A 27879-nucleotide genomic window follows, 5' to 3' on the forward strand; every position below is an offset into this window, starting at 1 on the left:
GGGAATTGCACATCCTTCCATGGGGCAGCAGGGAGAGCAGTCAGAGGCCAGGCTGCCTCGAGTCCTAATAATAGTCTTGCTGGCTGCCTGGGGCAAGGCACTGGGGCTTGAAAGAGCAAATCTTGTGGCTGATCTTCATCTGCCTGCTAGTGTTGCTGCAGCAGATCCCGCCCCACTTGTCCCTGTGCTGTGGAATTGCCTGGCACACGCAGGGCTCCGTGATGTTTTCAGGATGCCAGCGCTTTACACTGGGGAAGGTGTGAGTCTAAATCAGCAGTGGGGTGTGTGTTTTTGCATTTCACTCTCTCCAGCAGAAGGACAGAGTTCAAAGGGGTTCTGGCCTTCCTGGAATAGGAAATGGCAGGATCCACCCCGGAGCTTTTTCTCCTCTTGCCCAGAAGAGTCCCACCCCAGGCGGGAAGCCCTGTGTTCAGCTGGGTGTGGAAAAGGGGATGGAGAAGTCTCTGTGAGGATTGCACTCCACTTCTACTGCTGGTCTTTCTTCTTGGGCACGTGTGGGGTTGTGTTTGGTCTGGGTCTGAGCTTGGGGTTTGTCTTCATTCTCCATTTAAAGGAAATCCAGGAGGCCCCTGTGAGATGGGCTTGGAGCAGGGTGGCTCTCCCTGCACTGAGCAGGCGTTGGTGTCCAATTTTCTGTCTCACTTTGTTAAATGGACCTGTGAACCCGTTGCAAAGCCAAGATTGCAGAGGCGAACGCCCCGTGGCCAGATTGCAGGGTCTTGCTTAACCCAGCTCTGCTGGGCTTCTCCCCACACTTTTCCTGGGAGGTCCCAGCTTCACCTTTTCACCAGTGAGGAGCTCCCCAGGGCTGGCCCTGAGGGACTGGGTTTTCCACTGGGGGCAGGTTTTTAATCAGTGATTAAAATTGTGTTCTGTGGTATGTAGTTAGAGGTGGGAATTACCTGGTGATGGTCACAAGGCTGTTGTGGAAGCAGTCCCTTCCTTTCTTCCTCTCAGGAGGTGTTTGGAGGGACCTTTCCGTGCTGGCAGCACACAGGTCACTCTTGACATTGGCCACCCCAGGAGGCATCAGCCCAGCAGGTGTTGAGCAGGTGACAGCATTAGCTTCAGTGGAAACCCTCTGGAAATGAGCAGGGAGGATCTGTCAGCGGCTGGTTCCCTACCCAAGGGCTCTGTGTGGCTTTGGTTTGGGCTGTGTCCGTGCTCAGATGGTTTTCCTCCTGGTGCCTTCCTTCCCTGCAGGGTTCACAGGGACTGAGGCTGGCTTTGGCTTTCTGCCTGCCTGTACAGGGCCTGAGGTGGTGATGTCACCTCTGTATCCAGCTCTGTGTGAGTCCTTTCCCACCTCTGCATCCCACAGAGGGGACCCAGGGACCCAGGAGTCACCTGAGGAGGGGAGATGCTGTAGAAATCCAGGCACAGACCACGCACACCGCTGTGAGGCACATCCCTGCCTGGCTTTGGGGATCACCATTCCTAGGGGCAGAGAGTGCCAGGTGTGGATTGTTTTCTGGGAATAGGGTCAGAGGAATACAGCATCCATGTTTGCAAGCCACTGGAGACATCTCTGGAGGAGGAGGAGGAGGTGTGGAGGTGCTTGGCATGCAGCTTGTGGAGGGGCTGGGGTGAGTTTGGGGGCTTGGGGACCCCTTTGCACTGGTGCTGCTGGGAGAGGCTGTTCTTTATCTGGTGTTTTCCCTTAATTGGCTCAGCAGGGGAAGGTGAAGGGTTCCCCTGGCTGCCCTGGCTGTCAGCAGGGCTGTGCAGGCAGGACATGGGGAGGGAAGGAGAGGAGGATAACGCCCCAGCCGCAGGCCCTGGCCATTTCTGGATGAGTAGGTCATCTGGGTGTGGGAGGGGAGCTGGTGTCCAAGCCAGCCCAGAGAGGCTGGGATTGGGTGTATGTGTGATTTGGGGGAAAGTGAGAAGGGATTTCTTAGGCTAGAGGAATGCAAGTTTCCTCCTTCACACATGTCTCCTGTTCTTCCAGTTTGCAACAAAAGTCATCAAATTGCCCAAGACCTGGCAGCAGGGACAGCCTGAGAGCAGCCCACAAATCATGGAAAAGCTTCTCCCCTCCTCCCTGCCTGCCTCCAAGCACTCGAGCATCAGGAACCACTTGAGTTCCCCTTTGGGCAATAAAACTCTTGCCCCTTCCCAGTGTGGGGCAGCTGCACAACCCAGAGCTCTTGCATGCTGAAGCACCGGTCCTGGTGGGTTAGAATTCAGGCTTTCCTTTGAACTGGTTGTGCTTTTAAACCCTCCAAGTGCTCCAGGGAAGGGCTGGAGTGCTCAGACATCCGGGGTGACACACGGCTGGTGTGACCTTCCTTGTGGTGGGGACAAGTGACAGTGACTCAGGTCCTGGTCAGCCTGCCTGGATTGTCAGGCACTGGGAGAGGAGACAGGGACTCCCAAGGATGCCCAGCTGGGGAGTTTGGTGCTGTAGGGCTCCAGCTGAGAGGCAGAGGAGTGTCTCAGGATGAAGGGGGTTTTCCTGCAGTCCTGCTGGCTGCTGCTTTGTGTTTGGCACAAGGAGCTACTGGTGCAGAGATCAGGCAAGACTGTCTGAGCTCTCCTCTTCACTCTCTGCATCTGGGGATGGACAAAGTCCCTCCTGCCAGGAGGATGGAGAGGCTGGGATTGCTGCTGGAGGGGTGCTTCATGCAGTTTGCTGTGTGTCTCCTGGGACACCCAGAGCAGTGTGAGAGAGGCTGCCACCCCACCATCCTCCCCTTCTTAGGAGTGCTTGCATCCTGCCTGGTTTTGCATCCACAGGGTTTGTGCCAGGAGGTGCAGGTCCACGAGGATCCCTGTAAGAAAGGCACTCTGGTTACCTCACTTTGGACAATTTAATTATAGGATTTTCTCAACAAGAAAACAGTTCTATGCATTTCACTGTTAAGTGTAGGCTGGCAGTGATGCCAGGACTGGAATCACCAAGGTGTCCCACCCTCAGGGTCCACCCTGCATCCCATGTCCCATCAGTTATGGGGCAGTTTTCACTGGTGGATCTGGGGGTTTGTGATGGAGGAAACAAGGGGGGCTTCAGCCTGACAGACAGCAGGGGCATCTGGCACATCATGCTGGTCAAGAGAGGCTGTGCACTGAGAGCTGGAGGCACTGTGAGGCTCTGCAGGGGAGGAGAGGAATTGCTGCCATGTCCAGCTGGGGTGTGGGGGTCTCTTTTCATAGCATGGGTCCCCCTGCCTTGCCCACACGGGGGAAGGTGACAGCTCTGCCACCTCTCACCTTCCCTGTGTGACCAATCCACCTGGGAGCCAGGAGGGGAGATGTTTGTGCAGTGGGGCTTGCAAGGTGTGTGAGGGGAAACAGCTCCAGGCAAAGTCTGCCGCGGTTCTACTGGGAATATTATTTTTTCCTGCAGGAAAAGCCCGCCCCAGCAGGATGCTCTGCCAGCATCAGGTGCTGCTCCTTCTCCCACTGCCTGGTGAAGCCATGCAGGCTGCCCTGGCTCGCAGGGAAGCAGGGGGCTGCCTCCCCTTGTGCTCCCACACCGAGCCTCTTTCTGCTTCCCTGCTCCCGCCTCCCTCCTCCTCCTCCTGCAGCATCTGCTCCGGATGTTTTTTCCCTGAACTGCAGAAGCTGAATTTTTCCAAGCTGAATTTCCTTTGTTGTTTTTTTTTTTAATCTCTCTGGGGTCCCCTTCAGATTGCCTTGCTCCCTTCCATCCTCTCCAGTTTATTATCTTCTACGAGTGTTATTAACATGCTAATTAGTCCCTAATTGCAATTGCCAATGAAGATGTCAGATAGGGCTGATGCTAACCCTGATCCTTCACAGTACTAACCCTGGTGCTTCACTGTTTTTCCCTGAATGCTGTGGATTCCTCTGTACCTCTCCCATCACCTTGGTTTGGTTTCACAGAGGAATGCTCACGTGTGTGAGTGAGATCGTTCCCCTAGGAAGGACTTGCTGAGACCCAGCATAGGGTGCTCTATAAACCTCTCACAGCCAGGCTGGTGATGGTGCAGCTCTGAGAGACACCTTCTAGCTGGTCCCAAGGTTTTGTCCCAAAGGCAGGGTCACGACTCTCCGTGGGTGCTCCCTTGGGAGGCAGAAGGGGAAGGATTTTGGAAAGTGGAAGGGTGGCATTTGCCATCCCGCCTATACACTCAAGCCTCTGGCTGCTCGGGCACTGTGCAAAGGTCTTCCATGGCTATAAATAGGCAGAGAGGTGGGCAAGGAGATGGGGAGAGGGGCTGAGGGCAGGCGGGGAGCCAGCCCGGGCCGGCATCTGGAGCTCTCATGGCGAGAGGCACGGTGCGTTCCATGGTCTGCAGGCAGGGATTGCCCCCGCAGCGCCTGTTTTGGAACACAAAACCCCTGCTCGCCTCTTGGAGGTGCTGCAGAGAGCTGGGGCTGCCGTGTGCAGAGGTGTCCTGGCTCTGCTGTGGGCCGTGGAGCCACGTGCTCCGAATAGCTCTGTGCAGACGTGGCCTATGGAGATGAAATGCGGCTCTTGACCGATTGCGAATAAATCAGGGTCAGGAGCTTGAATGCTGGCCAAGAAACCCAAAGGGATAAAATATAGCCTCTCCACAGACTGTTAGCAAACAGCACGTGGGCTGAGATCTGCTAGATGAATTTATGCGCTGTGAATTGTTCACCCAGCTGTGGTGGAGGGATGGATGGACCCACGGAGAACTGATAACCATATGTGGTGGACATGCCTTCGGTGCTGACCTTTAGAGGGTTCAGCAAGGCTGGGAGGTGGCATGGTGGCATCTTCTTAGGGATGCCACCCAGGGGGAATGGGGCACACGAGGGAGGGGGATCCAGGCTGCCTCTGCTCTGTGTGTCCAGGAGACAGGCTGGCAAAACAAATTACTGCTCCTGACCTTGGTTTTCCCATTGTGTCGTTTGACGTGGATTGAGGGTGAATACCAAGCTTTTTGCTGTTTCCAAGCTTGTGGGACTTGCCAGCCTGAGAGCTCCCATTCCCATTTAAAATGGGAGGTGTTATCTGGGGAAGAGTGAAAAGGTGGGATTCTCACCCAATTCCAAGCTGTGAGCACAGGTCCTACAGCACCCACTGTCACCCATTTCAGATGGGAGCTGGCAGCACTGGGAGCTGCTTCCTCTCTCTCTCTGAGTTCCTTGTAGCCACAAAGGGGAACATTGGCTTCATGTTGGGATGGAACAGCATGGTGGCAGAACCAGCTCCAGGATGACTCAGTGAGATTTTGGGCTCAATTCAGTTTTGGGCTTTAAACTGGAGAGAAGGGCCTGGCCCCAAAACACAGAGCCAAACAAGCAGTCCAAGCTGCAGAGGAGCATGAGTGGTTTGTGGCTGGTCCCTCCTTTCTCTAACCAGGCATCTGCTTCCCACCCTCCACCCCGGGACGCTGGATGTGTGCATGCTGTCATCAGATGGATTGGCTCATATTTGTGTGTCAGCACCTTACACATCCACAGCTCTGTCCTGGCCTTAGCCCAGCTTGCTGGAGTGACCTGACCCCCCCATGGGTACCAGGATCTGTACCCTGGTCTGGCTCTGATGGGGGACACTGCTCTGTGTTCTTGCCTCATTTTATCCCAGTGCTGCAGTGGGAACCTGAACTCACCCAGCTGTGACTCAGAGAAATGTGGAGAAAAAAGTATCCCTGTTTTTTTGGGGGAAAAAGCACTTCTCCCTGGTGCTTGGCCAGTCCTGCACACTGGCTGGGCAATCTGCCTTCCCTGGGCTGCAGGGGATGTGGAGAGGGATGGAACTCTCCCTGATTTGTGGGATTTGCGGCGTTGTTTTGAGGGTGGGACCTGGGAAAAGAGGCTTTTTGGAGGCTGGGCATCCCTAACAGCCTGGGAATCCTCACTGGGATGGATTCCTCCATCCCAGCTTCTCTCCTGCTCTGATCCCCTCTCCTGCAGACAGGCTGGCTGATCCATGTCCCATCTCCATGGCTCATCCATCAGCTCCCCTTGCCACTCTTCCTGCACCCCCTGCTCCTTTGCCTTGGGCTGTGACTTTTGACACAGGCAGGACACATTTAACAGTGTGCTCTGAACGCTTTGCAAGTGGCCACTGGTGGGTTGGGAGCTGTGGGGCTGTGTCACAGCTCCTGCTGGAGTGACACTGGGGCTGGCATCACCATCCCAGCCAGTGCCCTGTCCCAGAAGGTGGCAGTCACCAAAGGGTGAAGGATCCCCACTGTGCCTTGCACCAGTCACCTCATTTGTTCTCTTTACATTTGTTTAGACTTCATCAGGGTGAAACCCAGCAAGGTTTTAACGCTGTTTCATGCACCGAGGTGTCTTTCCTTTCTCCCAGTGGCAGTTGTGGATTTTTACAAAACCTTTGAGGAAGTCACAGATGAAACCTGGAGCAGTGAGATCAGTGTGATGAAGTGTGGCGAGGTGCTTGGGTTGGATGTGCCTTCTGCAGCTCAGAAAAGCCCAGCGCTGCACAGGCAAACCCTGGAGACGTTTTGAGGCAAAACCTTTAATTTTTTTTCATTTAAACGATATGATTCGACAAGAATCACAAGTTGGTCAGATCTGACCTCCTACCTGGACACATTTCTGGTTGCTGTGGGTGGAATTTGGAGCTCAGATCCCACTGGCACTTTCTGGGAGAGCCTTCTCCCAAACGAAGGCGTCGGGATATCTTCTGCGAGGGGTTCGCAGCTAATTGGTACAATCAATATTTGTTTTGCAAATGCAATTGGAGGGAAAGAGGGATTGAGAGCACCAGAAATTCAATTGACCTGTAAAAACAGATACGGTGTAAAGGGAATCCTTTCCCTGCCAAGCAAATATTTAGAAAGGAGAAGCAATAAAATGAATAAGCAACAAAGTAATATCCTGCCTCCATGGCCGCCCGGGGCTGCCGGGAAGGGCTGCTGCCCCTGATGCTGAGATAACCCTGAGCAGACGAGTGGCAGGAACCTGTTTCCTGGAGAAAGCATGTTTGCTTTTGCCATCTAATTCATCAAAAGCTCATCCTGCTGCCTTGACAGCACTGGGACCTGTCTCAGGTAGCCTGGCAAGCTGGGCACTGTCCCTGTACCCTTGCAGCAGTGACTGTGGCATAAACCCAGTGCTGGCACAGGGGACAGGGGTGTCCCTGCACCCTTGTCTCCTCTTGTAGGGGTCTGTGCTCTTTGCTGCCACGTCCTTGCTCAGCCTTTTCTGGTGCCTCAGTGATGAGGATGCACTGGGGAGGGTTGTGGGTGCTGTGGGGTGTGAGGGGTGTGTGGGAAAGAGCATCAATAGTTCCTGCCTGGAAGGACATTTCGGTGCCTCAGTGTTCCTTGGTGTGAAAATCCAAATGGTTAAGGGGAAAAAAAAATTATATATATATATATATATAAGAAAATATATGTTTTTAGATCAGAAAGCTCTAGAAAAAGGTTTTGGGTAGGGAGTGGTGAGATGGCATCCAGCCAGGGCTTTGGCTGGATGGAGCAAAGCGCCCGAGTCTCTCTTTGGCAGATGGCTCAGCATCCCTGGGCACAGCCCCACAGTGTGACTTGAACTTAGGCTCGTGGCTGGATTTAAAAATCTCTGCGTAAAGCTAAGATTTTTCAGGAAGAAATACCTCATGCACTTATGTTTGCATGTATATATATATATACACACACATATATATAAAATAGAGCAAGGAGAACAAAGAAAAATTATTTTATGGGGAAGCTCTTGGCCAGTTCCAGTGCTGAGCATTTTTAGGCCACTTTGGAGCCTTTTGAGCATCTTGCCCCTATGATGGATATTGAACCCTCTGGGTCAGGATCTGAGACCTCTTGTCATTTACTGGAATCAGTTAGAGCCTTTTTGGGGGCTTCTGGAATCACCTGGGAATGCATTCACTACACAGAAATCAAAAAGCTGTTTGGATTTGCATTGCTGTAATACTGAATTTTCAAGAGAACATTGGCTAAAAAATGTGAACTTCCTCAGACTGAAGAGGAAAAAGCTCAAGAGAAGCTCAGGCAGATTTTGAACTCTTAATAGTCAAATTTTCCTGAGGTTTTACCCTTCTTATTGTAAGACTGAGCCCCTCTAGGATGGTTTGTACCTCCCAGAAGCTGATGCTCAGGCCCACAAAAGGCAGAGCTCTGGTTTTCTATGTCTGAGGTGTCATTTGAGAGCAGGGATCACAGAGGATGAGCGCTGCCCATGGCTGGACTGGCTCTGCCTCTGCCTCCCCAGACCACTGACGGCATGAAATCCCCCCTGTGTACCATCATCTGTTATCTCATCCCTGTCTCAAGTGCTACGAGGCTGGAAAACACCTCAAACATTTGTTACTCCCAAAACCCCATCCTGAGAGCACACAACAGGAGAGAGCAGCTACAGGAGCTCAGCAGAGCTAGGAGAGGGGTGGGGGAAAAAAGGATGGCTTAAATTTAATGTTTTTTAGATGAATATTTCCATTCATTCCAGAGCATATTCCTCTGGCATTTCCAGCACGCCTGTTCAGCCGAGTAGCTCACAAACTTTCGTGGAAACACATGTTATAGTGCTCTCTAGTGCACGGAGCTGTGTATGAAGGATGCCTCTTCTGAGATACCTCGATGCGAGCGCAGCTTTCGCTCCGGAGCAGCCACAACAGCTGCTTCCCATTGTGGGAACGCTGCTGAGGGGGAAAAAAAAAAAAAAGCCAGAAACAACCCCTCAACCCCATGCCAACAACACACGCAGGTGATATTTATGCAAAACCCTGTGTGAGGCTGAGGGAAATGAGAGATAAGGCAAGAAATAACCCGGGCGGCAGAGCGCTATCTCCCCGCCGGGCGCGCTCCCGCCGCTCTGTGTTTGCCGAGCTGCTCCGAAGCAGCTGCTCCCTGTGTCCGACTGGCTTTGCTCTGTTTGGCTTTTATACAGCCCAGCGATTTTTATGGCCACCGGAGCACCGGGAAGCTCCACAGGATATTGGCCGCCTCCTAATGAGAATTTGCCGCGTCGGCACGTCGGCGCAAACACCCCGTGAATTTTAAGCGCCTGGGAACCGGCGGCTCCTGCAGCCCCATCCCTGGATGCTCGCAGAGTCCTTGGGGGGAACGTGGGTTTTCTGTTTAATAAAGGAAAAGGCAAGCCTTGATTGTAGCCTAGGAGACTGGAGAGCAGCTCCTAGAGCATCACCCGCTCTGGCCTCGGTGGGTGATGCTCAAGGGAAGCCTCACCAGGCCAGGGGAGCCCACGCTGCCCTGGGCAGTCAGGGATTTGGGGGGTCCTGAAGATGAGGTTGGATTTGTGGGTCCAGGCAGATGTTGAACTCAGTCCCCTGGATTTGCCTGATCCCTTTTTGAACCTGTTGGTAAGAGGTGGAGGTGAATTTATGGCGTCACAAAGGAGTTGGAGCTGGAAAGGACTGGAAATCTTCTCCATCCTTCTTCTGCTTGGAGCAGGGCTCACTTGGGTATGGATCAGGTTGTTCAGGGTTCAAACCAGTGAAGTATTGGAAGTGCCCAAGGAATGAGATTTCTCTTTTTGATCTGAATGCTTTATCTTTCCTTTCCTTTGGTTTTGTTTTTGGTTTGTTCGTTGGTTTTGTTTTTTTTAAATGGAAAATAGAAAGGCTTACTTTTGGTTTGTGCCTGTATTAATTGCCATCACAGAAGATTTAAAAAAAATCAGAAACAAATATAATGACTTGCAAGGGGAGTACATTAATCTGGAGCAGAATGAAAATAGCTCCTTCCCCCATGGTGGTACAGCACGTCAAAACCAGCGTGTGTGTAAAATCCCCAAGGGGGTAGGAAAGCCAGCCTGCAGGAGGTTTTAGCCAGGATATCTTTTTCTTGGAAAACAAACAAAAAAAGGAACAGTTTTCAAGATCTTCACATTTTTATCCACAAAATGAATGACATGAGCAGCATTTCCTTCTCTCCTGGTCATTCCTGCCCCGCTCACAAAGCCAGCCAAATCGGGGTGGTGGCGGCAGCAATGGCACATCCTCTTGCTCCTGGTGACTTTGCTTTTCCATCATTTGCCTCTCCATTAATCTCAGTACAAACAAAGGCTCTGAAGAGACAAGCTGAAAAGCTCCTGGGGGTACGTTTAAATCAGTCCTTTCTAATAATGTCTGTCGACCTCTCTGTGGAAGCACTGCTCCCCAAGGAAAGGACACGGAGCTGCGGCAGCGTGCTGAAATATGGTGGGGTGTAATTAATTCTGACCTCTGGCTCCCGCTCACTCACTCTCAATATTAAATTTGACTAGTGATATTGTGGTTTTTCAATTATCCTTGTTTTCTTGGGGGCATGGGGGGGATGGGGGGGGTCGCTGCTCAGAATTCAGCTTGGTGGGAGATGCATCGCTTGGATGCAGAGCTGCTGGGTGGGATGGATCCTTGGGTTGGCTTCACTGGGATGGCATTTGGGTTTGGATGTGGTGGTGTGTGTGCCTCTCCCCCTCCTACCTGTGTCCTTTCCTCTAAAACCTGCTGCTTCATCAGTGCTGGGATGGGATCAACCCCCTGTCTGATGCTACACACTGTTATTGAGGGTGGGGGGACACAAAAAGAGCTGGCCTTTAGGGAAATGGGGAGGAAAAAATCAGCATTTTAGTCTTGGCCTTCTGGCCTTGCCCAGGAGATCACTTTCTGGCCACTCCTGCAAGCAAGCAGAGGATTTTTGTCAGGCTCCTGGAGGGGAGACAGAGCCGCCAGCTGCTGTAGGACCTTGTTGGTGAAAGTCTTAGTAGTGTGTCTGTGATCAGAAATGCAGAAACACAAAACAGCCTTGGAAGATACTCACTTGCTCGACCTTTTACTTGGATGCAGGGAAGGCTTGAGGGCTGCTGGTGTGTTTTGGCAGCGGCTGCTGGCTGGGAAGGCTTTGCTTGTCTGTTTACTTAACCCCATCATTGTAGCAGTGCCCCTGCGTGTCACGCCGTGGTCTCTGGAGGGTCCAGGAGGTGTTAAGTGACCACTTCTGGACCCCATCCAGGAGTCAGGGGCGAAGGTGCCCTTTCCTGGGAAAGCTCAGATGGTTCCCATGTAGCAGAAGGAGGGTTGAACAGCCCAGCATCAACCCCCTCTCCTCTGCTGCCCCCACTTTCCTCTCAGCCACCAGCTCCCCATGGTGTCCCTCATCACTGGTGTCCTCTTCTGTGGGACCAGGTCCTGTCAGGGGGGACATGGGACCTGCCCAGGTACTTGCATGAGAGCAGAAGATCCTTCAGGGATGCTCCTGCAGAATACCCATGCATGGACCCCATAATTTAACCTCCTCAAAGCCTCTGGGTCCCTGTTTGGGGCTGCCCCCTCCTCCACACCTCAGCCTTCGAGAGCAAGCTGTGCTTAGTGGCATCCTCTGCCATGATGGACTCTCCGAGAATTCATGGCAAAGTGAGATGCTGGGTGGGGTAGAACCACTGGGTTAGGACCCTGAGAGAGCTGTGTGAGGTGAAGAGAGGCCAAAAATAGGAGTCTCAGGCTTCACCTCCCTTCCTCGCTCTCCTGGCCTGTCGGAGAGAGCCAAGCGCTCAGGGGTGAATCTGCCAGAGGCCGAATCTTGGCTTTTTGGACTCCCTGTTCCCTGCTGGCAGCAGCAGCTCAGCTGAACCCTGGGGAGAACTTGCACCCCAGGGCTGTGGAGGCAAGCTCATGTCAGCCCCTGGGGTGAAATAAGCCCATTTCAGCCTGGTTGCCATGTCCCCTCAAAGTGTTGGAAGACGCATTCAGGCAGCAGGAATGAGAAGGGCTTGAGCTGGGGGGGGAGGGAGGAGAAGGGAAATTAAAGGAGGAGAAAAAAAAAAAAAAAGGAAAACGCCACTTGCTGCAGAGCGAGCGAATTCTCCAATAAACCTGAATCTGCTGAGAATACATTTTACAAACATGCAGTGAAGTTGGCTGCTTTTGTTTGGGCGTTTGTTAAGCATTAACTAAAGAATGCCATGGTCCAGCCTGCTCGGTGTGAAACCTAATTCTCCCCCTTTCTGGAGCCATGGCATGGAGTGCTCAATTTTTTTCTCTCTGTAGGACTGCAGCCTTCTGGTACTCCAGCCAAAAAACACTCATATTTTAGCAAGCTTAGCCCCGGCCCCGTTGCCAGGCAGTAAAGCGAACACTTGCCCGCCTCGGGGGGGAGGGAGCTGGGAGACCGGGAAGGGTCAGGAGAAGAGCCCCGGGGAAAACATCCCTCCTCTGTCCCACTGGAGAGCTCCCTGAGGCTTGGGGTGCACAGGGAGGGAAGTGAGTGCGGCTGCTGGCGCTTTCCTCCATCAGCTTGGGAGCCTGGAGGCGCAGGGTGGGTTTGGAGGTGCCCTCTGGGTTGTGCTTCCCATCCCCAGCCTGCTCTCCATGGCTCTGAGATGGACTTTCCAAGCCTTTCCAAGCTGCTCCCGTGGTGTCAGCACCTCTCTCCGAGGATCCACATGGTGCCCCATGGCTGCAGCTGGGGGATACCCCCAGTGTCACCATCCCCCTCCCTGCCTGGCCATGCTCCATGCCCTCTGCCTCCTCCTTTGGGGCTGGAGCAGGGACGGGGGTGTGAGCCCAGCAGCAGCAGGGCAGTGGCTCGTTCCCAAGCCACGGGTGCAGGGTTGACAGCAAGTGGCATTTTTCCACTGCCATCCTCCCAAGGACCCAGTGCTGATGTCCCCTCGTGCAGTGAGTGAGAAGATGACCCAAGTGCCAAGGCAACTCAATCCTGTGTCCTCACTCCCTGTGGCTCATTGCTTGCACTCGTGGCCTTTGGCTCATCCCCACGCCAGGGTCATGGCTGTGGTGGGATTCATCATTTGGGGATGGCTTTGAGGGGCTCCCAGCACCTCCTGATGGGTTGGTCAGGCTCTGCTCAGGCTGCTGAGCCATGATGAGGAAGAGCATGGGGTGCTGGAAAACGCATCATCCCAGTGCAGGGTCACTCAGGGGCTGCCCCTGCCCCTCTCACACATCCCCACTGCAGGCAGGGAGGGGAGCAGAGCTCCTCACCTCCCCAAATCAGCTCGAGGTTAGTCCGTCACCAGTTAATATCGGCGCTGCCCCGGGGGCTCGGCGGGGCCGCGTTTGCATGCGGGGCACGCAGACAGACAGACAGCAGCCGGGAAGCGCCCGTCAATCAGGGCTCCTGCAGCCTGTCCCCTCCCGGGAGAGGGGGGAACAGCACCCCAGCCGTCGGGAGGGACACGGCATGCAGCATCCCCGAGCTGCCTTCGGCCCTGCGTCGGTATTTTTAGGTTTCGGTGACGGGAAACGCCAAAAGGGAGGTCTGGGATGCTTTGTTGGGAAGGAGGAATGGCGTGGAGAAGTGGGGCTGCATCCTCAGGGATGTGCCTAATGCCCCCAGAAGCACCCAAATATTCTGCTTCAAGATTTTCCTGAAAGCCACCGTCAGCCCCTTTCTGCTCCAAAACTGCAGGTTGTCATTTCAAAAAGAGACCTAAACTTTAAAAAAAAAAACCCCAAAAAACAAATTAATCGAAACAAGAATATTTTTTAAGATCAGACACAAAAGGCTATGAAAATAGCACACATCACTATCTTTTTGTTCCAGCTCCTGCTAAGTTGTGTTGGTTTTATTTACAAATACTCGCTGTCAGTGCTTCAGTGAGGTGTTTACTGAGCTGCTGGTGGCAGTCTGGTTCTCCACCAAGCATCCCCATGTCTCCCTGTCTGGTGCCCTGGCCAGCTTCTCACCTGCCTAAACAAACCCAGGCCTGACTCAGCTTTGGAACCTCAGGTTTTGGAGGGGGAAAGAGGTCTCTTCTGAGAACTAAAGCATGCCCAGGATGCCATAAGTGAAGCAGGAGAGAGCTGGGCATGGAGCTGAAGGTCCCAGAGATAGAGGAAAACCTCTCTGGATCCAGGCTGCTGTGTCTCACTCAGGCTAAAATGTTAAATTAATTGCTAGAGCTAGAAGGAGAATTTTCCTTCAGCCCCATCTCAGGCTGAGCAGGGGAGTTCCAGCTGGGATGTCTGTGCAGGTTGTACCTTTGTGGGGTTATCCCAAAGGGCAGCATCCCTGAGTGGGTTTACCCACGTGTGGGGTTTCCTGTGTGAGGGGTTATCCGTGCAAGATGTTGTTTCCCAGTCCCTGTAGAGTAGCTGGCACAGTCTGGTCTCAAGGGAGGTGGGTCACCAACAAGACCCTTTGCTCTCTCTCCATTACTACCTGTGGCAGATCCGTGTTTTCTCTGCCTGTGACCTTTTAGTGCCTGAGGTCTCAGTTTATTGTTTATAAGGAGTTCTTTATGGTTTCATACTGTGGAAGAGGTTTTATGGAGATTTCCCTGCAGCTCAGGTTGCCCAGGGATGGGGGAGTCCTGCACTGGGCAGTGAGGGACACCTGGACTGAACAGCATCCCTCAGTGGGAGCTGCTTTGGGAATAAAGTCATTTATTCAGCAGCCTAAAAATGGCTTTAAGTGTCTGACATCAGGCAGCCAGTTATCTAAATCTCACACCTACACCCTTTGGGCTTGGAAACATCCACTGCTGGGCTGGTGCTGCTGTGCCTGGTTGGCAAAGGTTTGTGTCTCTCTAATAAGTGCCTCGGAAACAAATTTTGGGCACATTTATTCCTGGAGATTAGATGGCAGCAGTGGAATACCTTATCAATATTTTATTACTGAGAGCAGTTGGTAATCCCAACAGGTAGGGCTTAAACATCATTTAAACAGGATGAGAATGTGTTGTCAGATGAATACAGATAGCCCCCACTTTGACATAAAAGAGACATAATTAAAGATGAAGCAACTACAGAAATATTAACGCCAGCCAGTGTTATGTGTGAGCTGGAACAAGGAAAAAAAATGACCCTTTCAAGGGAATACACATCCCTCTCTTCCCAGGGCAGTCATAGGGATGTTGGAAATACATCTTAGGGGACTGGCAGTTGTAGGTAAACTTGGGGAATTAAAGCTGAATGTAGAAAAATAAAAGCTCCTAATGGCAATATGGGGAATTATAAACTCCCTAACCTTTGCATTTTATTTGATGATTTCCCACTTTCTGTGGTGAAAATATAGCTTTATAACACCCCTTTCCTGCTTCTTTGGGAATGCCACCTTTTGCTGAGCCTGCCCAGGATCTGGCTGGCATGGGGAGAGTCCAGACCCTCGTGATTGCCAACAGTGTTTGGGGAAGACCTGGGAGGAGCAGGCACTTTTCCAACAGATCCCCATTTTCTGATGGTTTTCCCGTGGGGGTTTGGCATATATCTGCTCCTCTGCTTGTCAGAACGGGGCTGATTCAGCACATTTCCTATGTGGGATTTTTTAACAGAAAAAAAAAAAAAAAAGGGATTGAAAGCTCGGAGGTAACCTCTGCAGGATGTGTGCTGACTTTTGACTTCTCTTTCGGGGCCAAAGTCACCAAGACAGGGGAATAATAATGTCCAGTTCCCACAGATATTTCAGACAAGACTGGGTAAACAGTGGGTTTTTTTCTGTATGATGTCCAAGCCAAGAACTCAAATATCTGGGTGTGGTTTGCTACCTTCAAACATCTCTGTTGGTCATTTACTGAAGATATCTGGCCCTAAGGTTAATTCCAGGTGCCTCCAAGTCCTCTGATGCTGCCACTTCTGCTCTTCTCACCTCAGTTTCCCCCATCTGTAAATCATTGATCATTCTCAGTAAGGACATTTGAAGTGGGAGAGGGAAAAGCTCTGTTCCAACCCAAAGTGTTATTGCTGTTGTTATTATTATTGGCTTTTAAGTGTAAAGCCAGAGCCTTGAAACCTGGGAGCAGTTTAATTAGGTATGCCTCAGACTCTGTCACATCAATGTCAAGGAACAAGCTGAGCTTTTCCTTTTCCTTTTGACACATCAAGTCTTCAGTCTGGCACCGGCCTTAACCCCAGATTTGCTGCCTTGGAGAATTTTGTGATGTATTAGACATTCCTGACGTGTTTGCAAGTGGGGATAGGGGTGGTTTGTGGGTGAGGGATGGTGGGAATGCTTTCTGCAGGTGATTGTGGAGAGGCACAGATGAGCTCCCTGATCCCACTGCTGTCTCAGCATCTCCTTGGGTGTAGGCATGAGCTGGAGGGAGGTGACAAGTGGAGTTGGCGTGTGGAAGTGATGCTGTCTTGTGGTGGTGATGGTACCTGGGCTGTTGAGCTTGATACCTTTTTTTTATCACCTGGAACATATGGGGTCTTCCTCACTTGACCACATTCCTGGTAAGCCCCAAACTGCAAAGTTCACCCAAAGCAGCATGCCCCCATTGCTGAGTGCAGCAGTGGCAGCATCCTGGGCGCAGCGTTGCCCCCACCCCCTCAGCGCACCCGGGGGTGACACAGCGGCCGTGTCCCTTGTCCCCTGGACGTGCCAGCCGTGCTCTCTGCCCTGCAGGCTGTTTGCAGTGAAGTGTGCGGGCTGCCTGGAGGCCGTGGCGCCCAGCGAGCTGGTGATGCGCGCCCAGAAGAGCGTCTACCACCTGCGCTGCTTCTGCTGCTGCGTCTGCGAGCGGCGCCTGCAGAAGGGCGACGAGTTCGTGCTCAAGGAGGGCCAGCTGCTCTGCAAGGGCGACTACGAGAAGGAGCGGGAGCTGCTGAGCTTGGTGAGCCCGGCTCTGTCGGATTCCGGTAAGGGAATTCCCCGGCCGGCCCCGCTCCCAGGCGCGGCTGGGGTGAGCTTTGGGGTGAGCTTTGGGGTGAGCTCTGTAGAGCAGCGCTGGGTGCTCCAGCTGGGCTGTGCTGGTGGTGAGGGCTCGAGCAGGGACTCAGCAGTGAGGGGATGCAGGGATGCTCTGAGGACCATCCCGGACAGCTGGCCACTAACCACCTTTGTCCCTCCCTGTGCCTCACTGTCCCTGCCTGGCACCCTGGAAAGGCTGAGAACAAGAAGTGAGCTGCTTCTGCTGTAGTCACCCCTTTTAATAACCAGGGGAAGCTGAGGCACGAGCTGGCAGCAGGGAGTCTGCAAACCTTGTGTCCCCAGCAGATGGCCAGAACCATCATGGGGACGCTGCTGGGACACTGCAGAGCCCATGGGGGCTGCAGGAGAGGTGGCAGAGATGAGGTTGCCCAGAGCATCAGAGCAGCATTCAAATACAGTCAGTGCAAATTGAACCCAAATGTTTCCCAGGAAGACAAATTTAGTAAGAAAGCCCAGCACTGGGGACTGGGAGGGTGGAAATGATCTGATGATCTACTAACTGAAATCCTCTTGATAACACCATCCCCACAGAGCCCTGCTCCTCACCAGTCTCTCAGTTCCCCTTAAAATCCCTTTCTGGGGAAACTCTGCTTTGTGGAGGGAGAGGATTTACCTTTGAAATTCTCTGCTCTGCCAGCAACAGTGAGGAGGCCAAGTCTTTTCCCTGCTGGAGCAAAGCCCTGGGTTTGAAAAAAAGTAGAAATCAAGATAAGGAGTATGTTGCTAAGGTGTGAAGCATGGACAGGACAAAGCCTGGTGCTCTCTGTCACTGGAGTGCTGTAGCTGGGAGAAGATTTGTGAAGGGATGGGATAAATGGTTTTCATAGATATGGAGCAAAAATTGCCCAAAACCTGTATTTCTCTTTAATATTGTGCTCCTCTGCAGCAAAATCCCACCTAGTCTTGCAGCACTGCCTTTGTGGGTTCTGTGTGAGCTCTGCAACCCTGCTTGCTCAGGACAAAAAAGTCCTTTTTGCAGTTAATGCTGGTGATGTTTGAAAATCAGAGTGAATCCATGAGAGGGGGTGGCTGGGGGGAGCTGGTGGGTGATGGTGCAGTGCTGGAGGAGCTGGAGAGGCAGGAGGGCACTGGCTCTTCCCTTAGCCCTGGGAAAGTCCTTAACTGATTGAAGAATTACTATTTTTTCCTCTGGGATGTACAAACCCTTTTCAGTTAAAATAGGAACCAATGAGGAGATGTCATGCAGGAGAGAAAGCGAATCAGCCACAATGGTTTGGGTTTGTTCCTAGTGGGGGAAAAGGGCAGTTGGGGAAAGGCTGGGGAGCTTTTCCTCCCCAGTGGCTCATCAGCCTGTGGTCCAGCCCTGCTGCCAGCAGCCCCAGCCAAACCAAGAGCTTCAGCTTAGCAAAAACCTCCAGGGGAAAGACTTATTTTGGTGGAAACTCCAGCTGAGACCTGAGGGATGTGAAGGGCCAGCGTGGGAGTCAAAAGGGCAAGGCAACCCCTTGGCTGATCAGAAACCTAACCCAAAGCCCCTGCCTTGGCCTGGCAGCCTCTGACCGGGGGGTCCTGGCCCATGGCATCTCCCCACAGACCCATGGCTCGGCCCCACCGCCATCCCTGTCTGCTTTTGGTGCCTCCCAGGTTTGTCTGGGGATGCTGCATGGCTCTGGGGACAATGAGCAGCCCAGGTGCACATCCCCTGTGGATGCTCGCTGCAGGGTGGTGTCCCCTCTCCCCACCACACCCGGATGCCCTCCACCAGCAGGGTGTGATGAGCTCCTCCAGCCTCTCCCCTGTCCCCCCTGGCTGCTTTGAAGCCCCCCACCCTCTCTCCCTCCCTCCCTCCCTCCCTCCCCCAGCCGCCGCACACCAAGGGCCACTTTATGAGAAAGCGCAGATAAAAAGCGAGCCATATGTTGTCTGTAATCTCCCAAACCCTCGCTTCAATTACTGCCTCCCCCGAGCCTCCCCCGCCCAGCCTGAGTAAACAAGCCCCTCTGAAAGAGGACCCTGCTTTCCAATTAAAAGCGTCCTAACGTTCCTGCTCTCCCTAAATCCTCCTGAGCGAGGAATGTCCCGGCCCCGGCGGCGGGATGTGTGCCCGGCAGGTCGGAGCGAGGGCACGCCGCACAATATCCATCCTTCCCAGGTGACGTCAGGGGCAGCCCCAGACACTCATTAATTTCTCCCCCCTCCTCGGTGGGGAAAGGCTTGAAAGGGAGAGTTAATTAAAAGTAATACCCCGCCAAATCCGGCTTCACTTTTCCTTCTTTCCCTTTGACACTGGGAGGGATTTGGGGAGCAGGTGTTGGCGGGGGGAGGGCTTGGAGAGGCTGCTAGGAGAGGGTTTTCCCCTTGGAGTGGGTTTTGAGCATCGTGGACTTGATGGAGCCCAGGAGCCTGTGTCTCTGCCCTCCTGGGCTGGAGGGGAGTGGGGTGCTGACCTCATGCCCGGGTTCAGGCACCAGTTGACATTCCTTCCCGCACAATTTGTCAAAATCTCTACCTTTCCATCAAAATTAAACTCCTCCAGCATTCAGCAGCTTGGTAGAGCAGGAGGAGAAGGAGACAGCAGCCACTGCTCAGCCCCAGCAGCCATCAGAGGCTGCACAGCTTGGCCATCCCCTCTCTGGGGTTCTCACACCTCCTCCAGTGTGGCATCCCTGGGGCTGGGACATGCAAGGAAGCAGCAGTTTGTCTTTCCTGCTGCTGTGGGAATGCCATGCATGTGCCATGAGTAAGAAAGGAGCTCAAGCTCTGATTCCTGGGGGACAGACTCAGCCCCTGGCTGTTTTTGGGGGCTGCCAGCATGAAAAGCTCTCCCTGTCCCATCCCTCTCAACCTGCTAACAGGGAAGGTCTCTGTGTTGGCTGGTACCCAGGAGAGAGCTCAGTAGTGTGGAGAGGTAACTGGTAATTCTTGCAGTAATTCTTGCTGCTCCACTGGGATCTTTGCCTCCCCTCACCCTGGAGATCTGCTCCTGTCTTTCCTCATTCCTGGCAATGCAGTGGAGCAGCACATCACAGTGAATGAATAAAAATCTGTCCTCTGAAGGGAGTTGCCCTCCATGGTAGAGCAGATCAGTGAGGGGTTCTTGACTAACATGTTGCCCTCTCTGGGCATCCCTGCTCACCCATCACCCTGACCTCCCCCAGCCTGGTCTGCCTGGGCACTGGGACCCAATCTCTGTCCCCAGCTGGGCAGGGGGACAGCCCCAGGGGCACAATGGTCCTTGACAACTGCTGGCCCCTCACGTGGATGTGTGTCTCTGTCCAGATGTGTCCCCAGCTGTGGCCTGGCTGGAAATTACTGTGAAGCAGGCAGAGATCTGGCTCTGGTGGAGGGAAAATCAGCTGTCCCAGGGTTTCACATTGCAGCTGCTCAGTTGGGGAATAGAAGAACCCAAAAGCACATCTGCTGGCTGAGCAGTCACAGACTTCAAATGGCAGTAGCTCTCCCCCGCTCTCTGAGCTGTCATGGGGCAGCAGGACCTGCTTTTTTTTCATCCTCAGGCAAAAGTGATGATGAGGACAGCATCTGCAAGCTGGGCCAGGCCTCGGGGAAGGGCTCTGAGGACGGGAAGGATCACAAACGGCCCAAGAGGCCACGCACCATCCTGACCACGCAGCAGCGGAGGGCGTTCAAGGCATCCTTCGAGGTCTCCTCCAAGCCCTGCAGGAAGGTACGGGGAGCAGGGCCCATCCCTCAGCTCTGGGGATGTCCTGGGTGCTGAGCCCTGCTTGGGCTGGCTGATGTGACCCTTGCTGACACGCTGAGTGGGCTGAGAGACGCCGCTGTCGCTCTTGTGTCCCAGGTGCGGGAGACGCTGGCGGCAGAGACGGGGCTGAGTGTGCGTGTGGTGCAGGTCTGGTTCCAGAACCAGCGAGCAAAGGTGGGTCCAGTGCTGCCAGCATCCACTGCTGGGGCTCTCCTCCCTCCTGGCTTTGCCCAGGGGATGATTTCATTCTTTGTTTTTTCTTCTCTCCCAGATGAAGAAGCTCGCCAGGAGGCAGCAGCAGCAGCAGCAGGACCAGCAGAACACACAGCGCCTGAGCTCAGGTACCCCCCTCACCATTTGGGTTTCCCCATTTCCCAGCCCTCTCCAGGCTTCCCAGCAGAGCTCATCCACCCAAAAAAAAAAAAAAAAAAAAACAAACCCATCAGCAATGCCTTATCTATCTGGATCTTCTCTTGCAGCCCAGACGAACGGCGGGGGCAGCACGGGGCTGGAGGGGATGCTGAACCCTTACACGGCCCTGGCCCCGCCCCAGCAGCTGCTGGGCATGGAGCAGAGTGTCTACGGCTCCGACCCCTTCCGGCAAGGGCTCACCCCGCCCCAGATGCCCGGAGACCACATGCACCCCTACGGTAGGGCTGGGGATGCTCCCCCTGCCTCCTCTGCTTCCAAGGGATGCTGCGTTGTGCTGGGGTCTCCTCACCCCTAAAGAGCTCGTGTTACTGAGAAACAGAACAAAGTTAAAAGGATTCATGAAAAAGTTAAGACTGAATATATTTAATGAAGGGCCTTCAGGTATATTAAAGGCAGATGAAGCCTTCCCAAGGGGCTGTACTCAAAATGGATAATGGTCACAAGTTTTTCAGACAATTATAAATTTGGTCCATTTACATATCAGGGGTTAATCCTCCAATTAGAGCTTCAGGTGATGAAGTCATGTACCCCCAGTTTGCTCCCCCATAATTCACTTCTGTTGATACTTTTCAGGGCCTGAGGCAGTAAGGTATCATTGAGTTTCAGGGCTAGAGGGATCATTTTGTCTGACCAAATTGTGAAAAGAGTTAACTAACGCTGTATATGGAGTTTAGAGTCATGCACTAATAATGTACAGGATTTGAAAAGTATGAAAGCTACCATCCTGAGGCATTACTACAAAAGCTGGGGTACCAGGCACAGTCAGGCTCTGACCCTCTCGTGTCCTTTCCTTGCTTCCCAAGGTGCTGAGCCCCTCTTCCACGACCTGGACAGCGACGATACCTCACTGAGCAACCTGGGGGACTGCTTCCTCGGCACAGCAGATGCAGGGCCGCTTCAGGCACGAGTGGGAAACCCCATCGACCACCTGTACTCCATGCAGAACTCCTACTTCACCTCCTGAGCGCAGCCTGGAGGGTCGGGAGGGAGGGAGGGGAGCGGCGCTGCCGGGATGCCGTCAAATAATGTTGTAGCTTGGGATTCCCAAGGAGCGAGTTAAGTTATGGGTTGCATAGTTTCATGTTTCTCTTAGGAGCCTAGGATTAGGGACAGGAGTGGTTTTTGCAGCTGGCTGGTGGGTTTTCAAATTTCAAACAGGGACACGGGTTTCTCTGTTCAGCACGGGGAGGGGGGGTTCTCCTGTAGGAGCATCCCAGCGCTGCATCCCAGCTCTGGAAAGAGCAAACTGCTGATCTTCGTGGGGAAAGCCTGCAGCATCAGCTGGGCTTTGAATCTGAAAAGCTGACAGCGCTCTGGGGAAGGAAACACGAGGGGAAAAGGCTGCTGCAGGGTTTGGTTTTTTCCCATCTGTTCCTCAGTCGGTTTGAGTGCCCGCTGCTTAAACGTAGGGACTTTAAAGATAGATGTTCCCATGCGAGTATAGAAAGCTAGAAACCCCTGACATTGTCCCTGTCCCCGAGGATGGGGCTGTGTGTGTGGATGTGTGTGTGTGTGTGCGTGCAGAGCCGTGTGGCTGGGAGTGCTGCGCTGCACGGCCGCGCCTGCCAGATTGTATCAACAGAAAGAAGTTTATTTCTAAGTCTATCAGAAATTTACTGTACAGCAAAAGTAACTTTATTTTCAGTGTGAACCATATTTAAGGAAATACTCAATGCACTTAAGTTATAAGAGGAAATAATTTTACTTTTTATAAGCGTTATGTTTAGGTTGCAAAAGCCCAGTGGCAGGGAAGGAGCATCAGTTCATTTCAGGCGATAGGTTTGGGTTTTGGGGTTGGTTACTTTTGGTGTTCTCAGGTTGCCCCACTGGTTTTGAGGTGCAGTTGAAACACAGAGCAGGGCTGGGTCCAGAAAGCTGCTTTTTGCCAGCAGGTTGATGGGGGCAGCGTGGTGGCCAGGTCCTGTCCCCACTGCTGGACGTGCCCAGGAGGTGGGTGTGGGGTGGGCGTGCTGGAGCTGGTGGACATCCCACCCCATCAGGGCTCAGCCATGCTTCTCCACGTCACTTGTCCTTCCCCAGCAGGGCCTCCACCAGCAACCCCATCCCATAATATCCTCAAATTTGGGTGCTAGGCCGGTGTGAGCTGGTGTGCTGGCACTGGGAAACGCTGCAGCCCAAGTCCCCACCCCTCAGGGGAAGCAGGGACAGCCCTGCCTGCTTTGGCTCCATCCCTGCCAGCCCCGTGGGAAAACCTGGGGAAAGTTCTCCTTGGGGTCGAGCCTTCAGCTGGCCCTCACCTCATCCCCACTCTCGTTTTCATGCGTTGTGTCCTTTTGTGCTGCTGTTCACAAACGGTGGAAGAGACAGCCCCTAAAGCCGTGCGGGTGGCTGTGAGGCTGGAAACACTGGCTGGTGCCTGCTGTCCCTCTGACACTGAATGTAGCAGGGTCTGGAGATGGCTGTCCTGGTGGGAAATCACGCACCGAGATGAAATCTGAAAGACAAAAAAAAAAAAAAAAAATCTCTGTTAAAGAAAAAAAACCCAGCGTGGTGTTTTCTTTCTTGCGTGGTTGTGTCCTCTTGGCTGGGAGAGGGAAGGGTTGGAAGGTTGGAGTTGTCTCCAAAGGGCAGCAAGTCTTGGGTAGGGTGTAGTGAGAAGCTTTTGCTTAATGGGTTAATGTTAAATTAATGGGTTTTCAATATCAAATATTCACAGAATCATAGACCCCATCACAGTGTGGGTTGGAAGGGGCTTCAAAGACCATCCAGCTCCAGCCCCCTGCCATGGGCAGGGACACCTTCCACTATCCCAGGTTGCTCCAAGCTCTATCCAACCTGGCCTTGAAGACTTCCAGGGCTGGGGCATCCACAGCCTCTCTGGGCATCCTGTGCTGGGGCCTCATGATATTCTGTGGTCTGGGACTAAACTGGCCCTTGGAGAATCCTGTGTGGCCAGCAGACAGAGGCTGGTGGGTCTGGAAGGTGAGACAGCTGTCCCTGGCTCCCACCCCAGGTGAGAGAGGGGCTGGCTGGAGATCTTCACCAAACTCTCACCTGGACTAGCACTCCATGAACCCCAGCCCTTCATGGTAGGACCATGAGCAACTCCATGGTAGGACTGCCCTAAAGGTATGGGTGGGTGTTTCCCAAGAGGAATTGTTCTTCTCACAGCTCCCAGACACACAGAGGTTCCATAAGTATGCCAGCAAATGGGGATCCACAGCTCATTTTCTGAGTTGTGCAAAACAAGGTGTGCTCCTTCCTGCCCATCATCAGTCCCTGCTCTGCAGCTCCTGTGTTAGAAAATGTTTTCTAAGTCCAACCTGGAAAAAAAAAAAATCTAAAGTGGTGTGACTGCAAGAAGAAAACTTGTCATTTTTATTTTCCAAGTTGTAAAAAGCAGCCCAAGAGCAGCCTGGATTGCCTGGGTTGGTTTGGGGTTTTGCTCTGTTTCAAGACAGCAGCAGGGAAAAGGGTTGGACTTGTCTTGTGGTGGACAAGTTGGGGAAATTATGGCTTGAGGTTTCTCTTAACACCAGGCTTGGTGGAATTGGAGAAATACTTGGCTGGTGGCAGGAACTGCTGTGGCCCATGAAACCAGCACAATTTATAGAATCAGCTCTAGGCAATGGCTGGGTTAACACCAACCAAGCTTACAAATAAGTTCCCCTTAATGGTTATTAAAAGTGCCTCAAAAAGTCCTCTCACTTGGGTACTTCTTAAAATGTCATCTTTAAATAATGTTTTAAGGATAAAAGGTTTATCTTCCCCACCCACAGCTATTTCCTGTTTGAGAAATCCTCAGGTGCCTCAGCCTGGTTTTTCTTCAGCCCAACTGCCAATTTACACTTGCTAAATTGCTTCCCCCAAATAAAAACCCTCATGTCATACAGACTGGTTACCTACTTTTAAAATCATGCAAAAGCATAATGACACCCTGTAATAACAGTCTCTTGATGCAGATGTGGGTATGTGTATAAAATTATTATATGGAGCATGTCATTTTGGGAAACGATCAGAATTATGGATGAGGGCGGATTTTTGCCCAGCAAAATCAGGAGAATTGATGGTTTTAAAGCTGTTCCTCTGCCAGTTGGCCCTGTGCTCGACACAGCCCGAACATGAGCCCAGTTTGCAATCTTGCCATGGAGCAGCAGATGTGGGTCCTCCTGTCATCTGGATCTCATATCCTCCTGCTCCTTATTTCAGGGTGTGGATGGATGCTGCCACAGCAGAACTGGCTGGGCCTTATCTTCTGCAGGTGGTGGAGTCCCTGCACGGCAGGTGAGGTGGATTGTCAGCTGTCCCTTGGTTTGTCCCCCTGGGTGCCCTCCTGTGGGGCTGAGCCCACTCTCTGCTGTCCCTGGGTCAGATGATACCTTCTTGTCAGAGGCAGGAAGAAAAGAGCCAGGTCTGACTGAGAACAGGTTCCACCTTGCTCCCCAAGGCAAGGGCAATGCCAGGAGCGGGCTGGGAGCTGACCTTTGTGTCTCCAGTGACTCCAAACAAAGCTGCCTCTGTTCAGGCACTGCTCGGTGGCCAAGGAGAGATCAAGTCAGAGATTACTTGTCAGTTGAGGACACTGATTAGATGATAGTGATAGGCAGCCAGCTCTGAGTGATTTTATGTTAATTAACTTGCTCTTTGTGAATGGAGGGCTCAGGAGCTTGGAGTGAAAATCAAAATGGCATTGGCCAACGCTGGCTGGGTTTGCAGCTGGGTGTTTGAGTCTTGGTGGTGTTTTTAGGTATTTGTTGGAGTCTTGTAGTGTCCACAGACAGAGGAGCCGAAGCAGGGAACCTTCCTGGAAGGATGTGACCCTGCTGTCTAGGAAAACCACCTCCAGGTGAAGGGTTGGAGCCATGCCTTACTCTGGGTGGGCTGAATCAGCATGGAGCTGCAGTCAGCAGTGTGCTGGCTCCTGCCAGCTGGGTGTGGGCAGGAGGAGCCCCCAAACCCAGCAAAGATCCTGGTGCAGAGGGGACACACCCACGTGGGAAACCCAGGTCAGGGCCACCTCAGCAGCCTCCTGCTGCCCTGGCTGTCTGGGGGCTGCTTTCTGGTGTGATCTGGGCATCTCCTAGGGGAGAAGAACCTGCAGGAGAGTTTCTCATGTGCCCACACCCATGGGTCATCTCTCTGACATCCCAAGGAACCCATAGGCAGGGTCCTCTCCTGGAACTGGACAGGAAAGGTGACAAATTCTGGCTTCGTTTCTTTTTTCGTGTGTGTAAAAATGCCAAAGCTTTGGTTGTTCCTGTCGCCTTTCCAGAGTGAAATAACTTGCCAGATGTTTGATACCTACACTGACACTCTTCTGGGCACTAAATGTCACCCATCATTAGAAAACACTCGTTTTGGGACACATGATAGGGCACATGAGGACCAGTGCCTTGGCTTTCTGGTAGGTCTGTGAGCAAGATCCCAGGTAACACCAGCTGTCCAAAGCTGTTACTTGGATTTGCTAAGTCTTTTATTCCACTGCTGGTCATCTGCATGGAAAATTTATTTGAAAAAGGCACAAAAACCCTCTTTATAAAACGGCGGAAAGGCAAGAAAAGGGTTGGACGCTCTTCAGGTGCAAAAAGGTGAATACCAGCTTCTTATCTTGTTGGAGATCAGACCAAATTCTCCTCTCCATTCCTCTAAGTGGCAACTGGTGGTCATGAAAAGGTTATCTTGTCAGCTGCAGACCTCCTAGACAGCGGTGTGGAGGCTGAATGTGCCTGCCTGACTGACACGTCTGAGTTCACAGGCTGAGGACGAGCGTACCCGACTGCAAACCATGTCAAAACACTGGGACTGATCAAATACCCGCAGCACTTGGGGTGAGCAGAGGCAGATTCTCACTGCCCCGGGCCCTGGGAGCTGCTGCCTGGCAGGGGAGATCAGGTTTCTGCTGTGATGACCCCGAGAACAGGGGGCTCATTCAGAGGGGTGGATGCCTGGTGGCTTGGATCACCGGGGCAGGATCTGTGGCAAAGGGATGGGGAGCTGCTGGTGAACCCCAGAAGGCAATGCCCTACAGCTCTGCTCATCTGGGTGGCCTCCACCCAACCAGTTGCTCCTACCCAATGTTATTTTGAGAGCCCAGAGAGGACTGGTGCTCTGGAGAGCTGAGCCTTGGCTGGTCCCCAGCAGCTCTGGCTCTCTCGCCTCTGTTCCTCGCAGTCCAGATGCAATAGTATCTGCTTGGGAGAGGAGGGGCTGTGCAGGGAGGTATCCACCAAGCCTTAGGCTTTTTCTGCTATTTTTTTTTTTTTTTTTTTCCTGTTCCCAAGAGCATCTGCAAAGAAACAAGTCTGTGCTCAACACCAGCTCGAAATAACAGGCGAGCACGGAGAGCCCCGGGGCTGTGCATGAGAGAGCAGGAGCGGAGGGGAAACAGTGAGCAGCTCTGCTCAGAGAGGCAGGGACTGCCTGGAAAATGCAGCATGAGATCATGGAACTGGAGATGCAGCGTGACACCTGTGCCTTGGGTGGCTGCTGGTGTTGTCCTGACAACCTCACACTGGTGTCCCAGCCTTGGAGGCTTTGGCTGCGCAGCCCAGTGCGTGGAGGTATTTGGGAAGTAACCAGAGAGCCCCTGAGGAGTTTGGGGAGAGGAGGCTGGTGAAACTCTTCCAAGAGGATTAGCTGGAGCCTGCCAGAAGCTATAACTGACTGCTGGCTGCTCTGTCTCCTCCTGGAGTGGGCGGAGGGGTGAGGAAGGAGCGGTGACATCCCTGCAGAAGACCTGGGAGCACATGGAGCCTAAAATGCTTTTACAACAAGGGCTGGGGTGGCAGAGCTGGGGACAGGATGGGAAGCCCAGGCAGGACATGGTGGTTACAGGGCAGTGACAAATGTGGCAGAGATAAAAAAGGGGATGTGGGCTGGGAAGATGAGGTGGTCACTTCCCTGTAAGGAAAAAGGAGCAGTCCCACCATGGGTGACCAGGAGGCCTAAGCAGAGGCACTGTGAACCACCTGAAAGCCTGCTTGGATCCTCAGATTTAAGCTGGGAGAAATGGGGCCAGTTCTCAGCCCCAGCTGGCTGAGCCTGGCCTTCCCAGCAAACAGTGGCTGGTTTTTGACCAGTGGCTTTCCTGTGTCAGGCTGGGCTACCTGGGAGTGTGGGATGGGGAAAGAGCAATGAATCCAGGGAAAAACATCAGAGAGTGTTTGGCAAGGAGCTGGAGCCATGGAGAAGCCCGAGGGCAGGTGCCATCCCCAAAACCAGCGCAGTGTGCTGGGCAGCAGGGGTGGGACC

General features: G+C 53.0%; 1 protein-coding gene across 2 annotated transcripts in view; it reads left to right on the forward strand.

The window, feature by feature from the left end:
• LMX1A (LIM homeobox transcription factor 1 alpha) overlaps nucleotides 1-24329 on the forward strand; it is a 43289-nt gene extending 18960 nt beyond the window's left edge. For both annotated transcript variants that reach the window (XM_056497062.1, XM_056497061.1), the window contains exons 5-10: nucleotides 16248-16480; nucleotides 20030-20199; nucleotides 20332-20409; nucleotides 20507-20576; nucleotides 20715-20885; nucleotides 21471-24329. In XM_056497062.1, coding sequence (XP_056353037.1) covers nucleotides 16248-16480; nucleotides 20030-20199; nucleotides 20332-20409; nucleotides 20507-20576; nucleotides 20715-20885; nucleotides 21471-21631 — 883 coding nt within the window. In that variant the 3' untranslated portion in view covers nucleotides 21632-24329. The remainder of the gene's footprint in view (nucleotides 1-16247; nucleotides 16481-20029; nucleotides 20200-20331; nucleotides 20410-20506; nucleotides 20577-20714; nucleotides 20886-21470) is intronic.
• Nucleotides 24330-27879: the final 3550 nt, after the last annotated feature.

Source organism: Oenanthe melanoleuca, chromosome 8 (assembly GCF_029582105.1).
Source record: "Oenanthe melanoleuca isolate GR-GAL-2019-014 chromosome 8, OMel1.0, whole genome shotgun sequence".
Classification (NCBI taxonomy): Eukaryota; Metazoa; Chordata; class Aves; order Passeriformes; family Muscicapidae; genus Oenanthe; species Oenanthe melanoleuca.